We start from the raw sequence: 12158 nt of genomic DNA on the forward strand, positions 1-12158 counted from the left end.
AAATTACTGGAATGCTGGCTTGGTACTTTTGCACATTGTCACGTTAAAGTGTTCTAAAGTGACTTTTTTAGACAAATGGCGTCAAAGTATTGTTATAAGAAGTTTGCATAAACAATAATTTACATAATGGGTGATATGCAAATATAATAATTTACATGATAAATGAGAAGCAAATGCATTCATTTACATAATGACGATGATGATGATGAGTATTATGAAAATACAATGATTTATGATATGCAAATGAGTGTGGGGGAAGTGATTGATATGCACATACAATATTTTACATGAAAAGTGCAAATGTATATTCTGTAAGTTCATTATTTCATGAAGTGCTGAGTGCATAGTGTTGAAGGCAAATACAAATTATTGCAGTATGGGATATAATTGCGCTGCAGTACTGTAGAATGGCCTCCGTGACTTTCACGTCTTGTGAGGACACAGCTCAAATAAGCCAGGTGCATGTAGCATAGGATGTGTATGTTTACAGGGAAATATTTGGACTGTTGCAGGTAGGGTACTGGGTGTCTTGATGGGATGTACATATAGTGTCTACTGTATAACTTATTGCGCATGAAGCCTTGGTGATATACAAAGAAGTGGCCATGTTAAGAACTTATGTGAGCTTTCTATAGTATGGTAGCCTGGAAGTGACTGATGACTTCAACACTGAGATGTGCATGTACATATACACAGTCTGTTCATAGTGTAGTTATCAAAGACTAGAGCAATGACAGACGACGATAGGAGATCAAGGAAACTTGGTGATAGAATACACAAATGAAGAAATGAGTTCTTTCATTTTCAAAGGTAAACTGCGTGGAAAGAAACAGCACTGATGAAATATACCAATAAATTATTGTGTTTTGAAAAGCATGTTAGAAATACATGTATACTAGAATCATGAACACAGAAGTTTTGTTGACTAATGTTTGTTTCCCTTAATGTTTTCAAAAAAACACTGAAGACTTCGACTGCATGATGCAGAAGTAAGTTTAAGCACAAAACAGAAAATTTTGTCAGAATATTTACGTCAGCAGCCGCTTTACATAGAGCAATAGCATTGAGTAACAAACTAACTACAGCAATCAGTGCTTTAATTTCAGAGACAGCAAATGTAGCTCAGAAATAAATCAGCTAACTGGTATCAGACAGTGATGTATATGTACAAAGATATACAGAAGATAGGGTACCCTCTGCCTTCTCCATCAGGGAGTGAAATGTGAAAATGATAATATACAATGAAACTGAATGTAGCTATGAACTGATAAAATTATCAGACCACAGCAATGTATGATAGCAATAACATCTACACAATGGAGTGGAATCGATAATGACACAACATGGAGTGAAAAGTGACATAACATACGTAAATGTGTGGATTTCTTCACGCTTATGGAAAGTGTGTACGTTTTGTATATGTTAATACAGCACGTATACATGCATGTGAGTCTTCAGGTTTGCTCTGCCAACTGTCAGGCTTCATGTACACATGTAAAATGTTGTACATGAGCATACTGTATGTAGAACTGGTCTGTACAAACATGGACTGTATGTATACATGTATTTGTAAGAGAGCACGCATGCATCTGTGTTATCTATTAGTCTTTAGAGACAGCATGCTGTAAATGTATGTTGGGATACCAAACCTCCAGTGCTTGATTTTTCTGGCCATGCATTTTTTTTATTGTATGCTTGTGTTCTACTGTATCTGCTGTATGCTGAGTTAAATGTACAAATTTGGTACCAGCGATGACAGGATGTGTTGAGTTCCACGGAAGGAAAAGAGTTGATGAAATATGTTTATTTTGTGAACTGTTACCTGGTTAGCTATAAAATCAAAACTTAAAACACCTGGTCACACTGAAAGACATTTCAAAGTCAAACTACTTACCCTTCCAAGATCACTGGGACGCATTCCTGGCATATCACGTTCTGTGTTTGTCCTACCTATAAACAGCAACATCAACACCGAATGTTACGCAAAGGTCTGTAAATTCTTTGCCAGAAAGACTGGGTATTACAAATTTTTTTTCATGTCAAACTAAAAAGAGCCATCCACTGGAATTGTTTGCCTCACCCTGACAAGACTAACTCCGTGGCTTCCTGAAAGATCACATGGTATACAATGAAACTATCCCATTACCTCACAGGAAACAAACAGTAAAAGGTACACTGTAAGTGCCAGTACACATTTATATATATTTTTCACACCAATACATGAATTAGTATGACTTAAACACTATGAAACATGAAATACGGTAGTCTGGTTGGATAACATGCGGTATATCAAACATGAAATTAATTTTGATACATGTATAAAAATGTATAGCATGCATTATTTTTTCACAAAACTCTCAAATCCAAAATTGAACACTGAATATTTACTTTAAAATTAGCTCTATTGTTACAACATTACAAATACTTTGATTTAGACAGAATACACCTCGGTGACAGAGGTTTATAATACTTGTGGTCTGTTACTTTTGTTGACAAAATGAAATTTATGCCATCTTGTTTTTGCGAAAGTCCAAAATCTAATTTTCTCCAGGGAGTTGATAGAGTATGGTACAACATCCATTTTGGAAGTCAAATCTTGGCAAATTCCACGCAATTGTTTCTTTGATCCTAAACTTTGTATGGTGACCCCGAATTTTATTCTTGAAGAGAATGTTTTCTAGTTTGTCTCAGCTACATTTGAGAATAAAATTCAGCTTCTGGTGCGTGTTATAATAATACTTTTTTCTACCAGAATAAAACTACACAAAACAGACTATATATGGATCATGTACTATGGAATATTAATACACATATGCACCGATGTTGGTAAAAAATCCATTTTTTTAATATGATAGGTGTGCTCACATACAGGGACCTGAGGGTAATATAGGGTGCAACAACAAAAACAAAAAAACACAACCAATTTCCTTATATGCAAGTTCCAGCATGGTATTGAAGACAAGGGGCCATACCAGAGAATTATATATGGGTAGGGTGTGGAAGATGGATAGTACACTGTACTGTCTTTGAAATATCACTACTGATAACCAGAAATTCAATGTGTTTTGAGAATAAGAGATCCAGCATTGACATTCTTTAAGCACAAAACAAGGATTTCCGACCAAATTAACTTCAGCTTTTCTTAATGTACGCAATACTCTACATACCGAGATTTACAATTGTAAATTTTAACATGGAATTTTTCCATTTTACGTCACTGCTGAAAGTGAGTTCAATGGTACGTGTGATACTGACATTGAGTTTCACACCGAGTTTCATTTGAGTTTCAGACTGTGAGTTTCACGTGATAAAACTATTGAACTTGACTGATGCTTGTGATGTGCCGTAAAGAATCATCACCAACAAGTTGCCAGCAATGAGTATGTATGAATCATTAGACCACAATGACTCTAAATTTGTAATGCTCATGATTTGCAGTCAAACTTTATGGTACTCATTTCCTGATTGTCAGACTTCAATAAAGATAATCAATATAGTAGTAATCAAAATGACAGCACGCTGACAAAAACAGTATTATTATATGACGGTGAATGAAAATTTAGAGTCCAAATGTATTTACGTTGCTTTTGAAAAGACCCTTCAGCGTCATTTGACCAATAAACATAGTGTTTTAGGTTTAGTGTGAACTCAACCCGAATCACAGTTAACCATTGACTAGTGTTAAGACAATGTCTTGGAAGCTAATAGATGTTCTACCCCCGGTAGATGTGAAAAATATATGGAAAGAGTGCATTACCTGCCTCCCTTAGTGCTAGAGTGGATTAATGTTAGTGGCAAAACACACAAAACAAAACAAAATGCAAAAGATTAGATATGAATGTTATGTTTATAGGTGTGGTGACAATTCTGAAAGTGAACACACACGCAAACGCAAAAAACCCCAGGTGTTAGTGTATTTTGTTGTTTGCCATACCTATCTTTTCATAGGCTGTTGATACAAGTGACAGGTGAAGTAGCAGGTGTGATTTTGATAGAACAGCCAATCACAGTGGAGAGAAGTGATATACAAGAAAATAGTTATGAGAAATGTCAAGGCTTTTAAAGGACCAAATAAACGAAAAAAAGTGAAAGAATAAAACGTTTTGTTTCAGGTGTGACACTAAATTTTCTATACGGAAAAAGGGGATTTGGGTACACGATATTAGGGGCACAGGATGTTTTCAGTAATATTAATAGTTTGTCTGCAGGTTTAATACCACTTGAGTATTGACAAGCTGTGAATACCATCTGTGTGATGTTATTTACATGGAAATAAATTTACTAATTTGATTTTGTTCACACACAGCTGTTTAACTATACTGAATTTTCTCTGTAATGTGTAGCATGGATAAATTAAAACTGCCTTCTTGTCCGATCACATGATGGCACCATCGTGCCTAATGTCTTCAGGATTCATACACAGCTACGACCAATCAGGTAAAAGAAAACAAAAAATACCCATGCTTCAATCTACATGTATATGTACATCTGACCAATCAGAAAACTGAATCTGATCATGTGATACGACTTCTACCAAACAGCTTGCTACATAGTTATTATGTTTCATTTTTCAAATACAAACACTTTAATACAGCATACTCGTAAGTGTGAAACAATCCTCTCTGTTTAAGCCTTTGCGGCACATTCCAACAAAAATCTCAGCATGAAATCATAGGTTACTAGGGTCAGAGTTCATAAGATTAACATGTACCTCTTCTGATGGCCTCAAGTTTTTCTTCCTGTTGCTGTATCAGAGCATTCTGTTGGGCCTCTAAGACAGAGTTAGAGGATGGTTGTTCAGGGTAATGGTGGCGGAATTCCTGTCTGGAGCGACCACCTGCCAAACAGTCATATCACATTTTACAAATTTAATCTGGGATAATGATTAGTCTGTTTTATATAATATATAATAAAATTCATGATATTTATAAACTTATCTTTATAAATGCTATCAAAAACATACCAGTATTTCATAATAGTTTTTCAACTTGATATTTGAGCTTGCAATTCTGCATTTTTCCAAGGCAGGAGGGAAAGTTGGTGCAATTTTTGCTGGGTTTTTAAGACTGGGCAAGGGGTTTTGGAATAAAACAAAACCAATATCTTAGCTCATCACAAATTTCAGTTAGCTATAATGGGGACGTCATGGTTGTACAGCTTAAAATGGGACGATGCGTTGATAGACCTATGAATATGTTGTCAAATGAAAAGTCCATGGTCAGAGAGACACATTGGTGGTATGAAGGTTGAATGAATGAAAAACAAACGGTGTAAAACAAAGAAACAAAACAACAAGATGACTTGTGCAAAGGCAATCACAGCAGTCAAAAACCTGGAAACAAGAATTGTCTTACAGCACCATACCTTTATTTTTGAGGTCAGTGAACTCTGACAGGTTTTGTGGATTGGCTGGTGTCGCCTGTTTCCGTGGATACACGGCTTCTTTGTTGCGAGCCATCTCAAAGACATCGACCTGGGGAGTGCGTCTTCGATACCTTGAATCAGGTGGGTCGTATGAATCATACTATACAAAAAAAAGAGAAAAATTATCCATTAAATGTATTGCCTCATTCAAGGACTATTGCTGTGGATGGAGCCATAATGCATCATTGTTGAAAGCTAGGAATGAGGTAAAGAGTTAATGCTCCCTTTTTTTAGTATTTTGTTGTATAACTCTGTATAATGAAAAGTAACACTTCAGATGTCACTGTGGTGCACAAGTCTTACAGAAATCAGTTATTGCTTTAACCTGTTCACCCCCGATTCCCTGTAAACAGGTCCATAATCACCATTGATAACAATGGGTTTGGGCCAAACCATGGTGGTGAAAAGGTTGGAATTAACCACAAACTGAAGTTCAGTGTAAATATACGTACGACAACATATTTCATATAGTTGAAAGGAAAAATGTCAATAGGTACTTCAATGTTGTATATCACTTGAATTATCCTGTATATTACTTTACACATAAAGTGCATGAGGTAGGACTTGAATTAATAGGATAAAATGCACCTAGGAGATAGATATTCAGAATTATCAAACTGTCACAATATTTTTCTGATCTACCAACTTGTGGGGACTCATTTTAAAGCTCTTGGAGTATGAAAATATTTTACCATTTTCATTTTTTCGAAAATCGAAATTTTTGTTTTTCCTTCATTGAGTCAACACAGGAACAGTGGCCATTTTGAATTTCAAATATAGTTAATTTGTTTCTCTAATACCAAACTTTGCATGATGACCCAAGATTTTTATTTGATAAAGATATTGACGAGGGTTACCCTGAGGAAGGTTTGAGCAAAAAGTGTCTTTTAATTTCAAGGCGAGTACCTGGTAGGACTGAGGATTTAAAGGGATAAAATATGTTCTTAGAGATTATACTGAAAATCCAATCCTTACAAAATATCATTTAAAGATGAACTTGTGATAATAAAATCAAAAAGGTCAATGTACAGAACACAGAGGCAATTGAAAGATTACATTACACAAATCATTATTGGAGACCTAAAGTCTTGTGTTATCATTCCTTGCAAATTTCAAAATTTTTTAATGTAAGTTCTCCCTGTGTTTTACTATACATTGAAGCTTTTTTCCACTTTGCTTGAGAAAATGGTTGATACTAACTACAGGAGAGAAAAACACAATTAGCCTACCCTGTTATTTGAAGTCTGTTTACATGTCCCATGATTTGTTTATAAACATGAAAAGGTAGCTCAATATTTGTTTGCTGGAAGAATATTAAAAAACTAGTTGAAAAAAATTTTGCAGCACAAACAGAAAAAGATTTCTTAAGAGATAATTAAATACTCCAAATTTTAACTCTTTCCCCTTTTAAGAACATTCCATAAAAGTCATTACATGTATATTAAATGTACCAAAAGCTTACATGTCGGCTTTTGATAACTGATAATTTGACACAATTTACATGTACGGCACTATATTGGAATCACTAAATGGCTCCACGTAAGGTAGTGTGCACACTGGCAGCACTTTTCATCAACCATATTACGCACTGTGTCTGGTACCTGATCTAGTCTTTTCACAAATTTGTCAACTTTGTCAGAATTCACAGAATTCCTCTTCAGTTCATCGAGTAACTCCTTCATTTTCAAATCCATGTACCGGAACAGACAGTCAACTTCCATGATCTTTCCCTGTTTTGCAACCGTATTCGGTTTCATATTTCCGCTTGCCCTGAGGTGAGAAACACTGCCAGTATCTGCTGAGGTGTTCAGTTTTGCTTTGATATCGTTCAACACAACATTTATATCATTAAACATTTCCAGTAGCTGGCCGTTTAAATCATTGCTGCTGTTTCCAGAGGCCCTCAGACATGGTTCCGTCATGTGTTCCTTCATATTCTGTCTGATGTCCCTCCACTTAGAATTAATACTGGTCACAATATCCAACACCTCATCCAGTTTTTTCTTCAAGACTTCGATATCTTCTTTTGACATCGTGAAACAAAAATTTGCCGACTAGCACAAGTATAATTCTTTTTTACATCCTAACAAATATGCTCTACATTATAGCTTAAAGGGAATTTTACTCGACATCCTGACTGCTAAACACACAAAATGCACTCAGCTTGTTTAATTTTCATTTGAAGGGTGATATATTGAATTATTAATGACAGATCAAATGTAAATTACTCAGAGACTTAATTTATTTGTGCTTGTGAATGATATTACTTTCACATATGCAATTAACTTCATGATGGCTGAGTAAATAATCTATTCTACTGTGATCGATATGTATCATATGGCATTGTTTACCCACTACTAAGTGGACTGAACCAATGCCCATATATGGAAGTATGAAATTTCTCGGTTCTATGGGAACAGTTACTCGCTAGAAGCCTAGAGGATAATTTGCCATGATCAGTGTATCATGTGAAATTGTTCACCTGCTATGAAAGTGGAATAAACCAATGCCCAAATATGGTGTATATCAAATTTCTGGGTTCCATGGGAACAGTTACTCACTTGTTGCCAAGAGGATAATTTGCCATGATCAGTGTATCAGGTTAAATTGTTTACCTACTGTGAAAGTGGAATAAACCAATGCCCATATATGGAGTGCATGACAATTACTGGGTTCGCAATGTTAATACTCACTTGTCTGTCCTGGAGCTGATGGTGAATGCGAGTGTGATCGTCGCGGAGGTGTAACTGTTGCTGGATGCGCGACTGTTCATCCCGCAGTTGACGACGCATCGCAGAGAGTGCCTGAATGACGTCTTGATTGTCGCCGACCCTGGACCGCTGGGCAGGAAGCGGTGGGGAGACAGACCGACCATCCTGAAAAGGAAAAAAAAAATCATTGAGCTGGATTAGAAAATCAATGGAAAACAATTGACTTTTAACATTATGGTTTCACTCATGGTCTTTACAGGTTCCTGCAGGGATCAGGAACATCAAACATGAAATTTGTTGGTTATCATTCAGTTGCTCACACCATTTTCCATTCATCGCTTTTCATTCAACACCAAATGTAAACTCCGATGTGATATACACTCTCCACAAGTCCTGATAGGTAAAAGATTTTCTCAATTCCTGAATTTTGGTGTAACATTTGAAGATATTCACATTCACTTCATTGTGTATGTATAAATAAACTCTGCAACCTGACGAGGTATGAACCAGTACAGTAGAGAATGCATACAGGGTTGTCTGTAATTTCCTGATAGATGACTCCCAGTTTACCACAAGTCATTCACTACATTCGTTCTTGTCATTCCCAAACAGAATCTATGTATTAGATTTGATTCAGATCTGACAAGCCATTCTTGAGATGTCGCACCCCCAACAGACAGACAGATAATGATGCGACATTAGCTCACACATGTGAACATGTGAGCTAAAAAATAACATACGCTTTGATCTACTACAGCCCGGTTGAGACATAATACACAGTGTAATGTTGTTACTATCCTTCATCACTTAAAATAACAGACCTGCTTCTAATCTGTTCAAATCTAGTAGTTACCACATGCAGTCAGATATCAATAGCACAACGGTGCCAATGTTTGTCACATAGTTATTGGTGAAAATGACAGTGATTAATCGTTCATCTTTAAAAACTGTTGCATGCAGGACAAGCTTTGCAAACCCCTAGGTTAGTTATGAAAAATGTGTAACTTGGTAGCATTAGTGGTAATCTAAACATGAATCAAATCTAACCTAAAATCTAATCTAATCTAATGTACTCTGATCTGATCTAATCTTCATTAACAAATCATTCAGTGCAGTGGAAATGCATTTCAGTACAAACTACCTACACTGCATGGCAGAGTTAATAACAGAACTGATAAAATAATTCCTTCCCATTGGTGCCTTTCACGGGCTTGAAGCTGTAAGTTTTGATGATTTTTTCACTATTTTGTTTTTTATATCAGTTGCAAGTTCTTGTTCTACTCCTAAATCATGTTTAAAAATTTCTATCTAGCTTGTTAACAAAGCATCAATAAACTGCAATTATTGCTCAAATTTGAATTCTAGTCCAGACCAGAATTAACTTATCATCAATAACAATGCAGTCTACACATGTACAGACTGAGTTGACAAGCTGAATACTGTGTATCTCAACATGCTTTTAGGAGTAGAACATGGAACTATAGTTGACAAAGAAAACAAAGAAGAGAAAAAAATCATCAACTGTTACAGCATACTGGCCCTTTAATATTCTTGAATCGCAGACCCTGGGGTGTGCAATTTGTTGTGCATCATCTTTCCTACCTCTCTCAAATTCTCCAACTCAGGGTCCTCGAAAAGCAAAGGTTGGGAAAGGGATGGGATGGATTAATGAGGGGTTACCTAGCAACTCTGAAGATGATTAGTACAGAAGAGCAGAAGGACACTGATGAAAGTACTTGAGATTATACAACGAATAAGTGTGAACATTTAGTTAAACATGCTTCTAAATGTTAATTATTGTGATCTTTACAAGTAAGGACAAGCAGTATCATATTTTCTAGAACATAGCGGATCACAGACCTAGTACCTATATCTATGAGTGGATACGTGTGTGTAAGTGTTGATCAATGTAATCTTTCTGAATGCCTTATAGTGATACCGTATTAAAATGTATTTACATTTATATATTTATATACTCTCTAAAGAGCCAGTAGCTGTAACTTTTGAGATTTTTTTCATGAATTTTGTTTTTTAATGTCACCTGCAGTTTCTTGTTTTGCTATTCAAAGTAAGTTGAGATACGCAGTGTTCAGTTTGTCAACACAGTAACACTGTGCATGAAATGGATTGTCATCGTTAACATTGAACTTTCATTCTGACCAGAATTCACTTATTGACAATAACATGCAGTCTACACACATACTTGCTGAGTCGACAATGTCATCACTGTGTATCTCAATATGCTTTGAGGAGTAGAACAAAAAATTGTAGTTGACATTAACAACAAAAAAAAAGTGAAAAAAAAAATCAAAAGTTACAGCTACTGGCCGGATAATGTTTTGATTAGGGTTACTATCTTTGACTGCTAGAAAACAAGTTTTCATGACATTCCTACAACAACTGGTAAATAAATATCATGCATAATGATAAGAATTATTGTTTTTTGTGTCAATGTTGTCATCTCTGAATGTAAAATTCTACATAATCTTGGAATTCTGCACTAAGAAACTCTATCATTGACTTTTTTAACAATTTTTTTTGATTCATTTCCATCATCTGATGCTCAATTTTTTTCTGTATTGTATGTCAACTTGATACAGAGCTATTACTAAAATCCTGCAAAATCAAAGTTACAACTAGTCTACAAGTATGAAATGAAAACCTTGCCTTAAAATGAGTAAATATATAGTATTCTTACATCGATGTTTTGAATTGTGAATCATACGGCATGTCTTGACAGCTTGTGGACATACATGTATTGCATACAGGGTATTGTGATTACTGCTGTTAATTCATTTTTAGACAAAAACGGACTGACACAGGATAGCAAAACCACCGTGATTTTGTACAAGTTTAGAGGGATGATGGTTTAGGCAATCTCCTAATCACGATGCCTACTAAGTTTGACTATTAGGAAATCTATGGCTACATTTTATTTAAAAGTTTATTGTAACTTACAAATATATTGTGTTTTGCAACTATTAACCTGTTCACCCCAATTCCCTGTAAACAGGTCCACAATCACCATTGATAACAATGGCTTTGGGCCAAACCATGGTGGTGAAAGGGTTAAAATTATGGTAAAAGTATCCATAAAATCTAACACTTGAGATTGGCAGTTGAACTGGAATTAGTAAGGCATTCATTAAAGAGCCAGTAGCTGAAATTTTTAATGAATTTTTTTCATCATTTTTGTTTTTAATGTCAACTACATTGCATTGTTATTGTTGACAAGTGAATTCTGATACGGACTAGAATTCAAATGTGAAAAATAACAGTGCATTTTACATGTACAAACACTGTGTTGACAAGCTAAATAATTGTTGTTTCAACATGATTTCAGGAGCACAACAAGAACTTGAAATTGACATTCAAAACAAAAACAGAAAAAAAAATTATCATATGTTACAGCTACTGGCCGTTTAGACTAAAGACATGGTTTGTGCTTATGGCATATGGTGTCCAACAAATCGGGTGTATTGCAGGCTTACCCTGGTAAAGCTGTCGGGAGTATGTGGGTAGTCCTGCAGTGAGAGATGGGTGGAAAGTGAAAAATGAAGGAAGTTGAATATTAGTAGTGCAGAGGCAGGGATTCGGGAAATGCAAGGCAGTGCAGAGTCTGGAATGTATCGGAAAATGAAGACTGAAACAGAAGATGACATCAACGGGAACACTATCAGTGATGATGGATTGGAAACATAAAATTATACAAGCTACAACAGAAACTGATAGACTGGCAACACACTGGTTTCCTGTGATTTACAAATGGTAACGCCTGACCATATGTCAGTGGACTTGTTCAGTACACTTGAAGCAATGCCACAATAGACAGTTGATAGAATCGGTTGACAGACAACCAACAGTAATAAAATATCAGTAAAGTAGTCATGGATAAAACAATAGACACATACATAAATTGTCGTACAGCTACAAAAGAAACACTTTCACTATTAAAGGGCCAGAAACTGTAACTTTTGATTTTTTCACTAATTTTTGTTTTGCACATCGATTGCCAGTTCTTCT

General features: G+C 35.5%; 1 protein-coding gene across 1 annotated transcript in view; it reads right to left on the bottom strand.

The window, feature by feature from the left end:
* The window catches only part of LOC139133499 (uncharacterized), a 93523-nt gene that overhangs the window by 7720 nt on the left and 73645 nt on the right, over positions 1–12158 (bottom strand). Inside the window, exons 53-59 of the mRNA XM_070700132.1 lie at positions 11627–11659; positions 9738–9764; positions 8118–8300; positions 5365–5524; positions 4712–4837; positions 3935–3949; positions 1895–1950 (exon numbers count right to left, since the gene is read on the bottom strand). Of these exons, the coding sequence (XP_070556233.1) occupies positions 1895–1950; positions 3935–3949; positions 4712–4837; positions 5365–5524; positions 8118–8300; positions 9738–9764; positions 11627–11659 (600 nt within the window). The remainder of the gene's footprint in view (positions 1–1894; positions 1951–3934; positions 3950–4711; positions 4838–5364; positions 5525–8117; positions 8301–9737; positions 9765–11626; positions 11660–12158) is intronic.

Source organism: Ptychodera flava, chromosome 5 (assembly GCF_041260155.1).
Source record: "Ptychodera flava strain L36383 chromosome 5, AS_Pfla_20210202, whole genome shotgun sequence".
NCBI lineage: Eukaryota > Metazoa > Hemichordata > Enteropneusta > Ptychoderidae > Ptychodera > Ptychodera flava.